This window comes from Corythoichthys intestinalis, chromosome 1 (genome assembly GCF_030265065.1).
Source record: "Corythoichthys intestinalis isolate RoL2023-P3 chromosome 1, ASM3026506v1, whole genome shotgun sequence".
Lineage (NCBI taxonomy): Eukaryota > Metazoa > Chordata > Actinopteri > Syngnathiformes > Syngnathidae > Corythoichthys > Corythoichthys intestinalis.
Window position 1 is genome coordinate 28,230,000 of NC_080395.1, and position 19,005 is coordinate 28,249,004.

The 19,005-nt window shown below is 40.6% G+C and overlaps 1 protein-coding gene across 10 annotated transcripts in view; it reads right to left on the reverse strand.

The window, feature by feature from the left end:
* Nucleotides 1-19,005, reverse strand: part of celf6 (CUGBP Elav-like family member 6) — a 380,567-nt gene that overhangs the window by 26,790 nt on the left and 334,772 nt on the right. For 6 of the 10 annotated variants that reach the window (XM_057833527.1, XM_057833517.1, XM_057833507.1 and 3 more), the window contains exon 11: nt 15,328-15,471. The exons of the other annotated variants lie outside the window; for them this stretch is intronic. In XM_057833527.1, the coding sequence (XP_057689510.1) occupies nt 15,328-15,471 (144 nt within the window). The remainder of the gene's footprint in view (nt 1-15,327; nt 15,472-19,005) is intronic. 10 annotated transcript variants of the gene reach the window in all.

Consider the following 19,005-nt stretch of genomic DNA (forward strand, 5'->3'; position numbering starts at 1 on the left):
TTTTTTAAATCATAAGGAAATGAATAAGTAGCCTAACATAAATGAACAAATATAAGTCCAAAGTGCTTATTGGCAGCTAAAATGTACTGAACCTCCCCATCAGAGCTAAACATGATAAATAAGCCTCCTCAACTCTTTCCTTGCTCTGTTGCATTGCATTTTTTTGTCACATCAATTCAACAAACTTATTTTTTGCTCTTCAAAAAAAACATGCACATTTGAAACAATCAGAGCTAACTATCTCTGCTGATCACATGTCAGTATGTCAGCCAACTGAACGGATAAATGAGTCCAGGCATTTTGCTTTGCTGCATGCATTCGCACATTGACGTGACTCATCATCGTCAGACTCAGATAACTGCAGCAGCTGGGGAAACCTCCATGCCGTCCGTGGAATTAAATAAATAATAAATATCGGTTGAAACGGATTACGCTACACAAGGACTTTATTATTCTTGTTGTTAACACTTGTGTATGTAAATCTGATGTTGGTAGATTGTTTTCTTCTTGGAGATGAAATGCATGTGTGGCAGCTTAGCATTTTTTTTTTTTTTTTTTTTTTTTACACAGCGTTTTGACAGTTGCCGTCATATTTTTGGAATCAAAGCACCGTAGACCGGAACAGAATTCCGACCCTGAATCTTATACCAGAACTGTGTTCCTCACCGTTCTGGCCCACTTTCAACCCTGCCGATACCGACCAAAAATGACCTAATGTCCGGGTTATGAAATCCTGACCCCGCCTACCCCGCATCGAGATTGCCCAGTCGCTAACACGGGACAAGTCTGAAAGGGTCCAACCCAGGTAATTACTGGCACTTATAGCCATGTCTGAAAGCCATGACATGGTAAATCCCTTGTCATCTCACACGGGAATTTAGCGTGATATAAGTCTGAAAGGGGCTATACTAGTCTCGGTTAAAAAAAAATCAGACAAATTTATCTAGTTTAGTCGATGATTAAGAAAAATATTTTTCTCTGTAAAATTAAAAAGTTTTAGTTAAAAAATAAATACGTTTTCAACAATTTTGAATGCACATTGACAGACGAGCATATATTGTAGCGTCTACAAGGACAGTGCCAAATTCGTGATGATAAACACTCAGCAGGAAACAGTACATTATTTTCATTTAATTAAACCCACCTGAAGGCTACGAACTGTATGTAAAAAAAATAAATTAATAAATGTCAGAGAATTTATGACGCTCGCCATGCTAATGCCATTTTCTCGCTATGATTTGGATTTACCTATAAAGGCTAAGGTTGTTCCGATCATGTTTTTATTGCTCCCGATCCCGATCGTTTTAGTTTGAGTATCTGCCGATCCCGACATTTCCCGATCCGATTGCTTTTTTTTGCTCCCGATTCAATTCCAATCATTCCCAAAAAAATTTCCCGATCATATACATTTTGGCAATGCATTAAGAAAAAAATGAATAAAACTCGGACGAATATATACATTCAACATACAGTACATAAGTACTGTATTTGTTTATTATGACAATAAATCCTCAAAATGGCATTTACATTATTAACATTCTTTCTGTGAGAGGGATCCACGGATAGAAAGAAGTGTGACTTTGTATATTGTGACTAAATATTGCCATCTAGTGTATTTGTTGAGCTTTCAGTAAATGATACTGCAGCCATTCAACCCAAATGCATGATGGGAAGTGGAACCATGACTGTGCGTTGTGCTATCAATTGATATATCTTCTCTGCGTTGGGAAATAACATAAGGTGTTAAGAAAAAGATCAATTGCTAACTTGCTTCCCCACTTTGCTTCCCATGATATTTCTAATCGTAGGGAGAGGGATTGTAAGGCTTTAGCCTATTAAAAACAGACTCCAAAGGCTGCCAAAATTCACTCTATTCATTTTACGCTGTCTTTTATCTCTTTTTTTTTAAAACCTGTCCTGTTCAGCTGTTTGACACAGAGAATGGAAGTCTAAGTGCCCGGATTCTGAACAGTTTTAATGTTTCACATTGAGAGTCTGACATACTCCCATTGTGATCATTCAAAATACCTTTTTATTATGACAAAGCAGCGAACAGGAAGGGATTATGGGGGGACAGAAGAAAAGAAATACAAGAGAAGAAAGAAAAGAAACACATACACAAACAACAAGAAGAAATACATTGAACATCTAAACTAGTTACTAATATGCTGGTGCTATCGTCAGCGAGATGTATTTCCGGTTTACACCATGTGGGGGCCTATTGGCCAGTGAAAGAGGAGAATGGGGGTGGGGGTGTCTATAAGACTATAAGCTAAGTGATTGAAAGGGGTAGAGTGTACACAAATCAGTTGTGTGATCTAGAACCCAGTAATCGTGTGAATCTCTTATGAGTGTAAGCCCGTTGGCGACCAACCCTACGCCGCCGCATCGCCAACCCGAGCATGCCCTACCACATCCAGCAGCACGCAAGCCCCACCGGGCGCGCGACAGCCACGCAGACGGGCGGAGAAACCGCGCGGGCGCCAACCCAGGGCCGTGGCCCCCACCCAGCCAGCCCGGGGAGGCAGGGCGGGTGGGGGGATGGGGGGGCCATGCGCAGCCCATCCCTCCTCCCGCCGCCCAGCAAAGGAGCCACCGCCCCCCCCCCCCCCCCCCCCGGGACCCAGGGTGGTCCCCCGGGCCACCCGCGTGCCCATCAACCGGCCTTCAGGGATGGCAGGAGGGGACGCATCACCAACCCCACGCCTACACCCACCCCCGCCCGCCCACCCGGGCCACGAGCCACAGCCACAGCCCCCCAACCGGCACGGCACGCCACGGGACCCCAGCGGCCCACCAAGCCCCAGGCAAGGCAGGGTCCCCCGCCAGTGCAGGCGGCACCCCGCTGATACACCGGCGCCCAGCCAGCGACCCGCGACGGAGCGCAGGGCGGATGCTCAGCCAGAGAAGAGAGGGGAAGGCGGAGGCAGGAGAACGCTCAGGAACTGCCACGGGGCGATGCATTCATTAATTGCGTTAAATATTTAACGTGATACATTTTTTAAAAATTAATTACCGCCGTTATCGGGATAAATTTGATAACCCTACCTTAAGCCTAAACTAAAGACTCTAGATGAGTGTAACATATTATGTCTGTAACGTTAAATACAATTAGAAAACGATTTAATTAAAATATATATATATATTAAAAAAAGGCATGGCCGATATTTTTTTGCCGATTTCGATACTTTGAAAATGACGTGATCGGACCCGATCGATCGGGACATCTCTAATAAAGGCTAAATCATCATTGCATATTCTCTATTGCCAAGACAAGGAAACAAATTTCACCGTGTGTTTAAAAAAAAAAAAAAAGCAAGCCCGAAGCGCAGCTTGAAGCACATTCTAACACCGGAGAGCACTGCTACCATGCGTGCTGATGTACTCTTCGTACAATATAAAAATGTCACGCATTGTGAACATATGACAGAAACTGTCGCATTTTAGTCTCATTGTCATTGTCTCTTCAAACGAAAACTGGCATTCATTTCGTTATTTTTTTAGTCTCCCAAGACACGTTTTTTAAGTTGTCATTGTCACACAAAATATTCTTTATTGACGAAAAATGTTCGATCTCGTCATCGTTGATGAAAACAACAATGCTTTAAAGCACTAATGTGAAGTAATTTCATAAAATGCCAAATAGGTCCAGAATTAAAGGAAATAAACGTTATTCAACAAATATAGCATGAAAAAATAATTTATATGTTGTATATTTGACAAAATAATCGCGTCTCCGAAGTTCGAGCCTGAAAGGGGACGAACCCGGAAGTGATACGTCACACCGAGAACAGCGATGGGAGCGCTCCATACGGCCGCCCTACAAAGCCCTTCAAACAATGCTTCAAACAGCGATATAAGTGATAGATCAAGCGCAAGTGAGGAGACCCAAGTTTTTGAAGAGTTGGAGGAAGAGGAGGAGGAGGTTGGAATTTTATGTTGGATCGTACATGTATTAGCCAGACGCTAATCAAGATGCAAACAATGTGCCCAGACTACCTGACATCGAATGGAGACAAGACCCATCGAGATTACAAGATTGGTAAGATATAGGCTGTTATTATTTTCATGATTTGAAGATGAAGGCATTTGCACATAATTTTATGTTTTTGTCTATCTGATGACATTGTTTAAAAAAAATAATAATCAGACTGCATGTTCATTTTGGCAGATCCGGCAGCGCTCATGCATATAAAATAATAATATAAAAATGTTGGGGGGGGAGAAGGAGATGAGTCGTTGATGGCTTTTTCCACTTTATTGTGGCAACAATAAGAAAACAAAATAATAGCGGACTGCCGCCACATTCGACCGCAAAGTTTTGCTTGTCGCTCATCTCCGCCTCGCCTCGTACTTCCAGCTACTACTACTTCCTGGGGCTATCGGCAGGAAGTGGCGTCCAATGGCGTGAGGAAATGTAGTTTTTTTCACACAAGCGAACAGATTACAAAGCACCACTTCAGTGTTGTCCCGAGACTACATTTCCCATGATTCACTGCGGGACTTGCGCTGTCAACGTTCACATTTGACAGCATTGTGCAGCTGTTAGCTCGCCATTCACGCTCGGTTGCATTTGATCGCTAGTCTGATACACTCCCGCTTTTTCGGTGAGGTATTTTGTTTATTCAGAATTGGATCGTTTTTGTTCACCACTGTAAATAAGAGCACTGAAGCAAGAAGGGGTAAGTCGCCATTTCTGTTCAACCCGTTTTCTCCTGTGTTTTTTAGCGTAAGAAGTTAGGGTAGAAGGGTAGTGGCTGTCTTTTCTTCATGATCAGAGTTTAGTTAGCGGTTGGGGTTCAAGTGTAGATTCCTTTTGTTTGCCTGGGCTTACCCTGAAGCCGCGCTTCATCTACATTTTGTACATATTGCCTTGAAAGGTGGAAAAGCTCTATATAAGTATAACACCATTTACCATATTCATTGCGAGTTTGTTGTGTAAATTTTGTGCCACTTGTGAAATTGTGTGGCTCGTTTTATGTTACGCCCTTCGTGAGCCGTCCTTGGGACGTAACACTAGCGAACACAACAACAACTATGCCACGACTATTGCCACGAGTTGGCTTTCGGCTAACGTCGCTAGCTTCTACTGTACATTCCACAACAGTTGGCAGCTCTGCTTTAACAAAGTCATCAGTCATCTATCCAAAAATCACACTTACTTTTTGGCAAATCCTTGATCATAAGCAGACCGGTTAAGGAAGCAGGCATCTTCGAAGTGTTTGCAGCAGAGAACACTACTCGATGATGGCGTGAAATTCATTCGCTTTGTGCAAACGAAAGATGTCCATTTACGTGCCCTGCTATCCTTTGGCCACTCATACAACTTTTTGTTTGAGTGAGAACAAAACATCACCACACACCGCCGTGGCATCTTACCGAGAAGCAATGCAACAAACAATACTGTTCTATGGCGGACTTTCTCGCACTTCCCGTTGTGACGTAATTGCCGAAGATTGCCGAAGAAAAGCATTTTCGTTGTCAGGGGCGTTGCTATGGGTTAAACAAACAATAATGAAAATATGCTTATAATTGTTTAGCCATTGATATTATTCAAAAACATGGTTGGACAACCTTAGTTCACATTTGGCCTTTAAATTTTCCTCTTGGATTGTTATCTCTTGAAAAATGCACCCACTTTTACTTTGATGCTCATTGTTTTAGACTAAAGATTTGGCTCATGCTTAATTTTTGTGCTCACTGTGCTGCATCAGTTTCCTTTGTCCGCCTTCTGCTCATTATACACACACATGCACATGGATGCGTGTATTAACATGGGAAAGTGATAGACTGCAGCATGTTCAGACTATTTATACACTGTAGGGTTACATCTCCACCATAGGAAAATAACTCAATTGCAAACTAAGGACCTCATGTATTCAAAAGAAGAGAACGTCCATGTAGTTGGAACATACATAACTAGTATTTCTTTCCAGCAAGCTCATTACAAAGTCCTCAGTCATTGTCCTGGGATTGTACGAATGGGGATGGTTTTGACAATTTTGCCTGTAAAACCGTTTTTGTCGCATGCATGCTGGACGCACGTGACAAACCGTGCAGGCGAGTAAAGGGCACCCGGTTGGGATGAGATCTGATCCGGGTGGTTGGGTGGGGGGTGTTACAGGATGTAGACGCCTGCAGCACTGAGTTATCACCTGGGTGTCACAGCGCAATCAGAGCACAGGTTCCCAAACCGAGACTCTGTGCCCGTTCTTATCAGACACGGCTGTGATTGACGGCGTGAATTTTCTGCCTGCCAGCTGATTTCATCACACTGCTACAGGTCCAATTTAATTTGGGGGTAGAGGGCAGGCTTTTGTCAGTGCGGATGAGATAAGGCTGCTGCTTTTACAAACCTTTTAAACAAACGGAGCAGGCAAGGGCTTGTCAGTTGGCAGTGATCCCCCCCTCCAAATCGCCCATTCTCCACTCGCTCACACACACCGGCACATGCACACACACACACGTTTTCTGATCCTACTAGCAGGATTTAATGAATCGCCATACCTCACATTTACATCCTCATGCTAAAAAGGGGTGATAGGAAGTTGGGGAGGAAGGAGAGAAAGTCGAAAAGCTACTCGAAGATTTCTGGACATCATTTAATTGGCTGTTTTCACAAGACAGCCAGGGCTGATTTGGTGCATGTGGGTGTTTGTTTGGGAATGGAATCAGCATATTAAGACACTGCATAGTTTGTAGAAATTATGTATGGGTTAGTGTTAGTGGGCATTTGATTTACATTTCCATAAGTATGGAAAATTAACAATCACTATATGTGTATACATATGTACTGTATATATATGGCGGAAAACACAAGACAAGACTGAAAAAGCATGTTTCTGCTCTTGCGCTCCTCTTTAAAAGGAACTGCTGTATTTTAAAGTGCCTGTGACACGAAAAAGCATATTTATTTCATAATACACGCGGTATTTTATGCCCCTGAATGATATGGACCGCTTGGATGTGTGTGGAAGCGATCGCTATTTTTGTTTATTTTTTTTAATCCCGCACCATGAAAATGAGTGACTTCCGGCTTCGGTCTTGCATTGAGGAGGAGGGCGCTGTGACGTGTACGGTAGAAGACGTCCTCTTCACTATACAGCGTACTGTTGTGTATGAAGACGAAGGATTCAGCTGATTTTGCGGATTAATACGTTTATTTTTCGCATCACGCCAGCCAAACGGCTGCAGAAAAGTCATTCTGTATGAGGGAGAGGCATATGCGCCTTTTTGGAGTTTCAAAAGGTTCCCATTCACCGTGGATATTTACTGTGGGACCATTGGACTTACGAGGAAGTGAGTAAACATCTTGTTTTGTATTATGTCAAATACGAATACAGCGATTACAAAGTAAACACTACAAACTTCCTTTAAATAAAGGACTACTTACGTTTGATCATTGATAGGCATGTAAAAAGCTCTCCTAATTATCAATCATTAGCAGCAGCACGTTAGCTGCACAACAACTCCAGCCACCCTCCTCTGGGGAACGAACTGTAAATTGCTCTCCGCCGGGCGGTTTGCCGATCCGCGATGACAATCGACAACTGGGTCGTCATGTCAAATAATCCAGGCTAGTTATGTGTGATTTTCCGCTTCAAAGACTTTGAAACATCACTCGGTTCGGGTTAGTGCGTCGGCTAGCTGTCACGCCTTCTGGTTTGTTTACATTCTTCGAAGCCTGGGAAGGGAAATGACATATATCCGATTTAGGTGTCATAAAATATCGTTCGGGAGGTGCGACAGTAAAGGTGAAGTCGACAATTTTGACCATTATGGAGTAATTTTGCCATGTCGTCCTGAATAAATGCATTTTTATTATTTCATATTCCATTCAGCACAAGACTGTTATTTGTCATGACCATGCCATTTATTTAGCAATTGGGGAAAAAGCGAAATGTTATATTTTTTGTATGAGACGCTTTTTGTTTATGTTTAGTGAACCTGTATAGCGTGCTAAGCTAACGTTGTTGCTAATGCAATGCTTGTGTACTTTTTTTTTGTAGTTTTACGACGGTCTAAAGAGGACAATGGTTTGAGGCCATTTTATTAATAAATCAGATGAAAAAGGAAGAAGTCTGATTATTAAGGCGTCGTTCACTAGCTGTCTAGCTTTGGAAAAAGTAGACACTTCGGAGTGAGGACAGCATAGACAGATTTAAATGACAGTAGAGTGAAATGCCCACTACAGTCCTTATGTACCGTATGTTGAATGTATATATCCATCTTGTGTCTTATCTTTCCATTCCAACAATTTATTTTACAGAATATATATATAATTTACAGAAAAATATGGCATATTTTATAGATGGTTTGAATTGCGATTAATTATGATTAATTAATTTTTAAGCTGTAATTAACTCGATTAAACATTTTCATCGTTTGACAGCCCTTATATATATATATATATATATATTTTTTTTTTTTTTTTTAATTTATTTTTTTAATGTTCTTATTGCATGATAAGTAATCCTGTCTGAAAAACTTGCCATTGCACGATAAATACATTTCACCGTCGGATTTGTGTTTTCCTCCCCCCTTTAAGTCAAGGTTAATCAGTATTTAATATATAGAAAATTCCAAATGAATGTTCAATTGATTCTTCAATAATTATGTTGATTCATAATTATTGCAGGAATCAGAAAAATAAATCATCAGGATGAAATATTTTAGTTTCAGAAGGCTTTGACTTTAGTGTAAGCATTTCTTTCATCTTTCTGAAGAAGACATTATGACATCACCTAAGGTAAAAATGAAATATACCCACACAATGTCAACTCATTTCGGGACCATAGTTTTGCCAAATCATTCGGGTATGGTTATATTTAGTTATATACAACCATTACATTAATTTGATGGAAATTTACTTAAAAGTTACGTTTACACAACCGGTCCAGTGTGGGTTGTGTAGGATAGTATAGCACTCGGGAGCATTTCGACTGCCAAGTTTTGGATGGTACACGTGGAATGTGTGACCATTTTCCGGCCCCCATTCGGCAAAGTTCCATGCATGCCACTCGAATATATGAGGCTGCTTATTCAGAATTGTCATCACTGCCTTTGGTTGGGAGCCCAAAAAGAATCATCATTCTTATACCGCACAACCAGAAAGACGGCTTATTCATTTTTTTAAAAAAATTATTAATTTTTTTTTTAAAGTATAAATTGTTGTGCATTACATTTGTTGTTGTTTTTTTATTCAAGCTTTACTCACCCAAAACAAACATGCCTCATGCCTCTTCAAGACTACTGGGGTGGGAAAGGGTTAAAACTAATACTGTATGTATTATGTTTATTTACATTTTGCTGCACATGTGAGGTCTTTATTGTAGAAGAAACACATAATGAATACAGCACAAACTATTTCACCTTATAAACAAAGAGGCCTAACATAATTTTGGAAAAAAGGTAAAAAAAAAATATTTGTCAATGGCTGAAAGAATTTTAACACCAACCCCAATTAACACCATAGTTCGTGTTAATCTTCTCCACCGCTTGTTGCGCAAGTACAAAACATTTATTCAGAACTGCAGAAGTAGTGCATCGACTATTTTGTTTTTAAAGTTGGGCCCATTACTCATTCTCCCGGTCCTAAGACCAAAACGTTGATAAGTCAATGATCGATAGAAAACACACAAGATACAGTTGTGGTCAAAAGTTTACATACACTTGTGAAGAACATAATGTTATGGCTCTCTTGAGTTTCCAGTTATTTCTACAACTCTGATTTTTCTCTGATAGAGTGATTGAAACAGATACTTCTTTGTCACAAAAAACATTCATGAAGTTTGGTTCTTTTATGACTTTATTATGGGTGAACAGAAAAAAGTGATCAAATCTGCTGGGTCAAAAATATACATACAGCAGCGCTAATATTTGGTAACATATCCCTTGGCCATTTTCACTTCAATTAGGCACTTTTGGATGCCATCCACAAGCTTCTGGCAAGCTTCTGGTTGAATCTTTGACCACTCCTCTTGACAGAATTGATGCAGTTCAGTTAAATTTGATGGCTTTCTGACTTGGACTTGCTTCTTCAGCATTGTCCACAAGTTCTCAATGGGGTTTAAGTCAGGACTTTGGGAAGGCCATTCGAAAACCTTAATTCTAGCCTGATTTAGCCATTCCATTACCACTTTTGATGTGTGTTTGGGGTCATTGTCCTGTTGGAACACCCAACTGCGCCCAAGATCCAATCTTCGGGCTGATGACGTTAGGTTATCTTGAAGAATTTGAAGGTAATCCTCCTTCTTCATTATCCCATTTACTCTCTGTAAAGCACCAGTTCCATTGGAAGCAAAACAGCCCCACAGCATAATACTACCACCACCTTGCTTGACGGTAGGCATGGTGTACTTGGGGTTAAAGGCCTCACATTTTCTCCTCCAAACATATTGCTGGGCATTGTGGCCAAACAGCTCGATTTTTGTTTCGTCTGACCACAGAACTTTCCTCCAGAAGGTCTTATCTTTGTCCATGTGATCAGCAACAAACCTCAGTCGAGCCTTAAGGTGCCACTTTTGGAGCAAGGGCTTCCTTCTTGCATGGCAGCATCTCAGTCCATGGAGATGCAAAACACGCTTGACTGTGGACACTGACACCTGTGTTCCAGCAGCTTCTAATTCTTGGCAGATCTGCTTTTTGGTGATTCTCGGTTGAATCTTCACCCTCCTGACCAATTTTCTCTCAGCAGCAGGTTATAGCTTGCGTTTTCTTCCTGATCGTGGCAGTGACAAAACAGTGCCATGCACTTTATACTTACAAACAATTGTTTGGACTGTTGCTCTTGGGACTTGCAGCTGCTTTGAAATGGCTCCAAGTGACTTTCCTGACTTGTTCAAGTCAATGATTCGCTTTTTCAGATCCATGTATGTATATTTTTGACCCAGCAGATTTGAACACTTTTTCTGTTAACCCATAATAAAGTCATAAAAGAACCAAACTTCATGAATGTTTTTTGTGACAAAGAAGTATCTGAGTTGTAGAAATAACTGGAAACTCAAGAGAGCCATTACATTATGTTCTTCACAAGTGTATGTACACTTTTGACCACAACTGTACGTAACACACACCCTCCTCCATCATTTTTCCTCGATGAAAGTTTATGTCAGACTTAATATGATGTCATTATACAACATCTACTGCCACAGACTGGACATATAGTGTATAGTATTGGAATTTCTATACTATCCTACCTGACCCATATTGGACTGTTCACTGAAAGCGTGGCTAAATGCTCTCATTCTCTAGTCATTAACAATTGTGGTCGATGAAAAAAGTGGAAAAAGTCTCAATTAATTTTTGTGAATTATTTTGAAATAATATGTATATTTTACATTTGTCAATGCACCTCACAATACAGTCTATGTAGACAAGACAGTCTAGTAGGTTATCAGACATTAAATTTTTAAATCAATATTTGCAACAAGATTGTCTCAGAAAAAGGAAAGGATGCCCCTTCTTTCAGAATTAAACAGGCATAATTAAATAAACGCTCTCCTTCAGTGAGCTTCAGCTATTCTACCTCACATGAACTGTCATGCTCGTGCATGTGCACCGTTACACACAACAGTCATCGGCGTAGTTTGACTTTTGGGGCGGGGGGGGGGGGGGGGTTGCACAACATGTTGATGAGCCCGAAAAGCAGTATCAGCACCAAAATTAACTTACAAGAATATTTGTAATAGTTAGTGGAAAATTACCATTTTTTTGTTTCCAATCATTCTTGAGGGGAATTCTAAATCAGGCTGCTTAGGACAGCTATACTTTTCGCCAAGATCGTCATTCATTGAATTTGGTACGCCCGCCGGTGCCGTGCCAATGTAGTTATCCCCGTCAAAAATTGTATCCCCTGGGCGGAGCCACTGTGCTGCACTGATTTGCTTGATTTTTGTGTTTTGGTGATGTAGTTACCTACGAGGTTTTAAAACATGGCCCATCCATCAGAAAAAAAAAAACAAAAAAAAAAAACAAAAAAAAAACTTTTTTCTGTCGTATAATGTAACACACGTACTGAACGTAAAAAATAAAAATAAAAAAAAGGCAATTTTTAACGGTTTTACTCGTTGGATGACCTATAACTGTTATTACTGTAATTCAAGTCCTGTATGGAGTTTCTCCAGTTTAATAAACATTGCTGTCCAAAATATATAACTGTGGTTCTTTTCTCGCTTCAATTAATTGTTTAGGACGACATAACTCATAACTAATGTGTGTGCGCGCGCTCCCACGGCCAGGGGATACAATTTTTGACAGTGGTAACCACATTGGCAAGACACCGGTGGTGGCTCTGTTGTACAATTAGTGTCTTTAGTGAGGCAAATTGAAACTCCGCTCACCAATTTGGCGGTGCTCTCTGGCGTTTTATGGTCTACATTTTTAATCCTTGGTTCTTGCTCAGTAGTTGTCGCTTTTGAAAGCTTAGGTTAGAAAAAAATTACGTATATCCATCTTGCCTCTTCGGCCTTCGGGTGGTTTTGGCTAAGCAAAGCAAATGACTGTCTAAGGTGCTGGTCACATGATCTCTTCGAAAAATAATTTTGACCCATTATATTAATATATTTTTTGTTCATTTCATTCATTTTTATATATATTTTTTTGTTTTATTACTTTACAACTCTTATGGACAATATTCGACCGAAAAACTCTTAATTTTAAAATCATATACAGTGGGGCAAATAAGTATTTAGTCAATCACTAATTGTGCAAATTCTCCCTCTTGAAAATATTAGAGATGCCTGTAACTGTCAACATGGGTAAACCTCAACCATGAGTGACAGAATGTGGGGGGAAAAAAAACAGAAAATCACATTGTTTGATTTTTGAAGAATTTGTTTGCAAATCATGGTGGAAAATAAGTATTTGGTCGATACCAAAAGTTTATCTCAATACTTTGTTATGTACCCTTTGTTGGCAATAACGGAGGCCAAACGTTTTCTGTAACTCTTCACAAGCTTTTCATACACTATTGCTGGTATTTTGGCCCATTCCTCCATGCAGATCTCCTCTAGAGCAGTGATGTTTTAGGGCTGATTTTCTATGGAGTTGAGATCTGGAGACTGGTTAGGCCACTCCAGGACCTTAAAATGCTTCATACGAAGCCAATCCTTTGTTGCCTTGGCTGTGTGTTTGGGATCATTGTCATGCTGAAAGACCCAGCCACGTCTCATCTTCAATGCCCTTGCTAATGGAAGGAGATTTTCACTCAAAATCTCTTGATACATGGCCCCATTCATTCTTTCCTTTACACAGATCAGTCATCCTGGTCCCTTTGCAGAAAAACAGCCCCAAAGCATGATATTTCCACCCCCATGCTTCATAGTGGGTATGGTGCAATTCTGTATTCTTTTTCCTCCAAACAAGAAAACCTGTTTTTCTACCAAAAAGTCCTATTTTGGTTTCATCTGACCATAACACATTCTCCCAGTCCTCTTCTGGATCATCCAAATGCTCTTTAGCGAACCGCAGACGGACCTGGACGTGTACTTTCTTCAGCAGGGGGACACGTCTGGCAGTGCAGGATTTGAGTCCCTGGCGGCACATTGTGTTACTGTAGTCCGGGCTCTCTGTAGGTCATTCTCTAGGTCACCCCGTGTGGTTCTGGGATTTTTGCTCCCCGTTCTTGTTAGAATTTTGATGCCACGGAGTGAGGAGGGAGTTGAAAGTCCGTGTTGCCCAACGACAGCCCCAAAACATCACTGCTCTAGAGGAGATCTTCATGGAGGAATGGGCCACAATACCAGCAACAGTGTGTGAAAAGCTTGTGAAGATTTACGGAAAACGTTTGGCCTCCGTTATTGCCAACAAAGGGTACATAGCAAAGTATTGAGATGAACTATTGGTATAGACCAAATACTTATTTTCCACCATGATTTGCAAATAAATTCTATAAAAATCAAACAATGTGATTTTCTGTTTTTTTTTTTCCCTCCACATTCTGTCTCTCATGGTTGAGGTTTACCCATGTTGACAATTACAAGCCTCTAATATTTTCAAGTGGGAGAACTTGCACAATTAGTGGTTGACTAAATACTTATTTGCCCCACTGTACAGTATAGGTAAGTCAATTACATTCAATGACACTTTCCGGCCACAAAGGGGGCCTGGCCCCCACTGGTCCCACCTTAAACTCCACATATGACAATGGTTTTAATACTTTGCCCTTTAACTATTTCAGTATATCAAGCAAAATATTCTTACACTATTTTTTAAGACAGTCTTCTGCCTACTTTAATAATGGCTTAGCCTCCAGTCTGTAGATATTAAAAAATGAAACCTTTTCAAAGGAAAAAAAAAATAGTATGCATATTTTTTTCCCCTCCTTGACGTAGTTTTAAATACTGAGTGAGTCTGAAGGAGTTGCCTTCCTCCACTATATTGTCTCCTGCGGACTGATAGACTGTAAGGAAGTAGCTCTGTCCTAAGATAGACACAGAGGTTAGGACAGTGGGGGTTGCTGAGCGCCTCATAGACAAGCATGTCGAAGAGATGCTGAAAGAAAGCCAATGGTGGGAGGCTTCCTTGCGCGCTCTCCTGGGTGCTGCTGTCCAACTGAATCAACAGCAAGGTCCACACCAGTCTATTATTATCTCTTTAAGCTCCACCTCAACCAAAATGAAGTGGTTGCTGCGGGGGAGGTAAAAGTTAACGGGTGAAGGCGATGTTGCTAGGTTGAATAGGGTTGCGGTGTATTTTGATTGAATGAAAACAGCGGAGATGTGCCCAAATACGTTCTACCTTTTACCATGAATACACATTAAGAAGGTACAATGGCTTTGAATAAAGGGGGAAACATTTCTGCTGTCACCTCAGTGGCCAAGTATCGCCTATTTAGATTTGAAAATAGTATTAGAGCACATTTCCTAGATTAAGAATCAATTGATTGCTTTTGCAACACTTTTTATTGGGATATTTATAGTTGAGTATTATACAGTGCACTACTGTCTCCAAAATGGTCTTCTTCTAAACCGTCTGTGTGGATAGAGCTTAATTTCCCCATATCTGATTTAGATTTGCCTTGCCTGCAAACTGGATATAGCGAAGTACAAGTGCACACTCCCTCCCCAATGCACCGTTAGCAAGCCTCACCAACTTCTCTGATAGGGTCGTTTGATAATGGGATGTTCCCCCTGCCTGGTGGCTTGAAACACCACCTTTAAAATGTTTATTGCAGCGTGATTAGGATAGACATTGGGGATTTAAAATAGGCAAACGCTAATTGCAGGAAAGCAATACGAGGTCTGGCAAGATTTAAAAACACAAACTAGTCATTAAAACAGTTTACTCCATTTTCTCATTCTCTTCCAAAGTTGATCTTGAACTCACCGAAACATTTGCTCTGATTGGTTGCTCTGTCCACAAATACTTTTGCTGAGATGACGTTGCCAAAAGGGAGAAACATTTGCATGAGCTCTGCATCACCGAATTCCTGGGGCAGGTGATAAATAAATAGGTTGCATCCCTCTGGCCCTGACAACAAAAGAAATGTGTGACATCAACAGGAGACACTCAGACAAAGACTAAACAGTATAGCCATACATTTTCTATAGATTGTGTCCTCATTATGATAATTGGTGAGCTGGAGCCTATCCCAGCTGCTTTGGATGAGAGTCGAGGACACCCTGGACTGGTCACCAGCCAATCGTAGGGCACACATAAACAAACAATCATTCACACTTATGTGTACACCATATTCATGTGAAGTACATATATAATTTATATTAGGGCTGCAGCTATCGAATATTTTAGTAATCGAGTAATCGACTAAAAATGTTATCGATTAATCGAGTAATCGGATAAAACTAATATATTTTTAGGTGAAGAGCAATTATAAATATACATGAGAAAACAAGACATTTAATCTAATCTTGAACCATTTTCATTCAATCAATGTCTTTATTTTCGATGTATATTGTTGAAAACAGCCAACAATTGCATCTCAGATGTAACTAGAATAAAAAAAAAAGACTAATTCACTGCTTTCACTCAAAAAACCTTTAGATCTTATTAAAATATATACATACAGTACTGTGCAAAAGTTTTAGACAGGTGTGAAAAAATGCTGTAAACTAAGAATGCTTTCAAAAATGGAAGTGTTAAAAGTATATTTTCATCAATTAACAAAATGCAGTGAATGCACAGAAGAGAAATCTAAATCAAATCAATATTTGGTGTGACCACCCTTTGCCTTCAAAACAGCATCACTTCTTCTAGGTACACTTGCACACAGTTTTTGAAGGAACTCGGCTGGTAGGTTGTTCCAAACATCTTGGAGAACTAACCACAGATCTTCTGTGGATGTAGGCTTCCTCAAGTCCTTCTGTCTCTTCATGAAATCCCAGACAGACTCGATGATGTTGAGATCAGGGCTCTGTGGGGGCCATACCATCACTTCCAGGACTTCTTGTTCTTCTTTACGCTGAAGATAGTTCTTAATGATATTGGCTGTATGTTTGGGGTCGTTGTCATGCTGCAGAATAAATTTGGGGCCAATCATACGCCTCCCTGATGGTATTGCATGATGGATAAGTATCTGCCTGTATTTCTCAGCATTGAGGACACCATTCATCCTGACCAAATCTCCAACTCCATTTGCAGAAATGCAGCCCCAAACTTGCATGGAACCTCCACCATGCTTCACTGTTGCCTGCAGACACTCATTATTGTACCGCTTTCCAGCCCTTCGGCGAACAAACTGCCTTCTGCTACAGCCAAATATTTCAAATTTTGACTCATCAGTCCAGAGCACCTGCTGCCATTTTTCTGCACCCCAGTTCCTATGTTTTCGTGCATAGTCGAGTTGCTTGGCCTTGTTTCCATGTCGGAGGTATGGCTTTTTGGCTGCAACTCTTCCATGAAGACCACTTCTGGCCACACTTCTCCGGACAATAGATGGGTTTACCTGGGTCCCACTGGTTTCTGCCAGTTCTGAGCTGATGGCACTGCTGGTCAACTTCCGATTTCGAAGGGAAATAAGCTTGAGGTGTTTTTCATCTGCTGCACCAAGTTTCCTTGGCCGACCACTGCGTCTACGATCCTCAACGTTGCCCGTTTCTTTGTGCTTCTTCAAAAGAGCTTGAACAGCACATCTTGAAATCCCAGTCTGCTTTGAAATTTTTGTCTGGGAGAGACCTTGCTAATGCAGTGTAACTACCTTTAGTCTTGTTGCTGTGCTCGATCTTGTCCTCAGTCACCTGACTATAATCCTACAAAATCCCTGACTCTGTGCAAGTGTACCTATAAGAATTGATGCTGGTTTGAAGGCAAAGGGTAGTAATTCCAAATATTGATTTAGATTTTTCTTTTGTTCACTCACTTTGCATTTTGTAAATTGATAAAAATAAACAAGCATTGTTTATATTTTTGAAAGCATTCTTAGTTTACATCATTTTTTCACACCTGCCTAAAACTTTTGCACAGTACTGTATATATACCTAAAAATGCCGTTACGCTTGATAACACACATCACTTAAAAGTTGGGATTTTTTCCCACGTGTTTCAATTGAATTTCTATTTGTGTCAAGCCATTTTTAAGTTCTAGTTAAGTTTTAAGTTAGTCTATACTGTAAGTCCTGATAAGATTTTGAGTTTTTGCAGTGTTCAAAATAAATGTATGCTACAGGCTGTATTGGAGCACATTAGGGACCAATGCTACTTGGTCTTTTATCCAGCAATTACTACTGAGCTAAAATTGATAGTTAGCATTATTAAGTTTTTATTTTACACCCTCATCACTCCACAACGCTATGTTATGTTAAAGCCTGTATGTAAGACACGTTAGCCACGCATCGAAAGTGGTAGGAACCTAGCCCTCCGCAGGGCTAACGTTACGTGAGCTAGTGACAGTAACGTTAATCTTATTTATTAGCGCTTAGCGCTCTTTATTAGTGCTTAGCGCTCTACTGCTTTAAGATGGCGGCTTTTTACTAACGCTGCCCAGACGCGGCCGAGTCTGTCATTGCGCATCTAGTTCAACATACATGTGATCTCTTTGAGACTCATCAGATGCTACCTGCTACCAACGTAGCATCGTGCGGGCTAGTATTTAGCAACGTCGGCGTCGTTTGGAGCGGCTGTCGGCTGCAGTAAGTTTTTTTTTTTTAATTTAAATAAACGATTACTCGAGGTGAATAAAATTACTCGGATCAGTTTTTAACCTCGAGTTACACGAGTTGCTCGAGTATTCGTTTCAGTTTTAATTTATATATCAAATTGATAAGCACTCTGCAGCATTGTTTCCACCATTCATAATAAGATTGTAAGAATGTATTCATTTAGATTAGTGTAGTAAATTAAATAGGATGAATGATATTGATATGGGCTTCATGAAACATTACCAATCATGCCATCGTGTCTAGAAATAATTGAAAAAAAAATTTAATGCACTGAAGCGCTGTTGTTTCTGTCTGAAGTTGTTTGATGTACAATGTGTACAATGCTGCACCTTTTGTCTTGCCCAAAGTCAGCTGGGTTAGGCTTAAGATAACAAACATATCCCGGTAAATTCCCATGTAAGGTGATGTGAGATTTACTCGCGTCATTGCTTTCATGCATGTAGAGATGTCCCGAGAATGACGCGGATTGGACACTTTCACACACTTGTCCCGTGTTGCCTACTGGCGCTCTCTGTGCGGGGAGGGCTGCTGGCGAGATTTTATAACCCGGACATTACGTAATCTTTGGTCGGGATCGTCACAATGTTGGTTAAATCATGTTTTGTTCCAGAGGGAGTGTTCCTGACGTCGTAACTGCAGCAAATTGAAGCTCATTAAGTCTGTATTTAAGCCCAGGCGATCCAAGAGAAGGGTGCTGAGATATTAACTTGCAGGGCGCCATTCTGACGCCCTTGTTTTGAAATCTATGTTGTGCTGGTATTAGAGTGTATTTGTGTTGTTGTCTTATCGGCTCTCTGCCTACGGCTTATGTTAGTATTATTGATCCCTGTCGAGTTACTGTCACGGACCCATTGTGTTACTCCCCCTTTTCTGTGATCTCATGTATTTT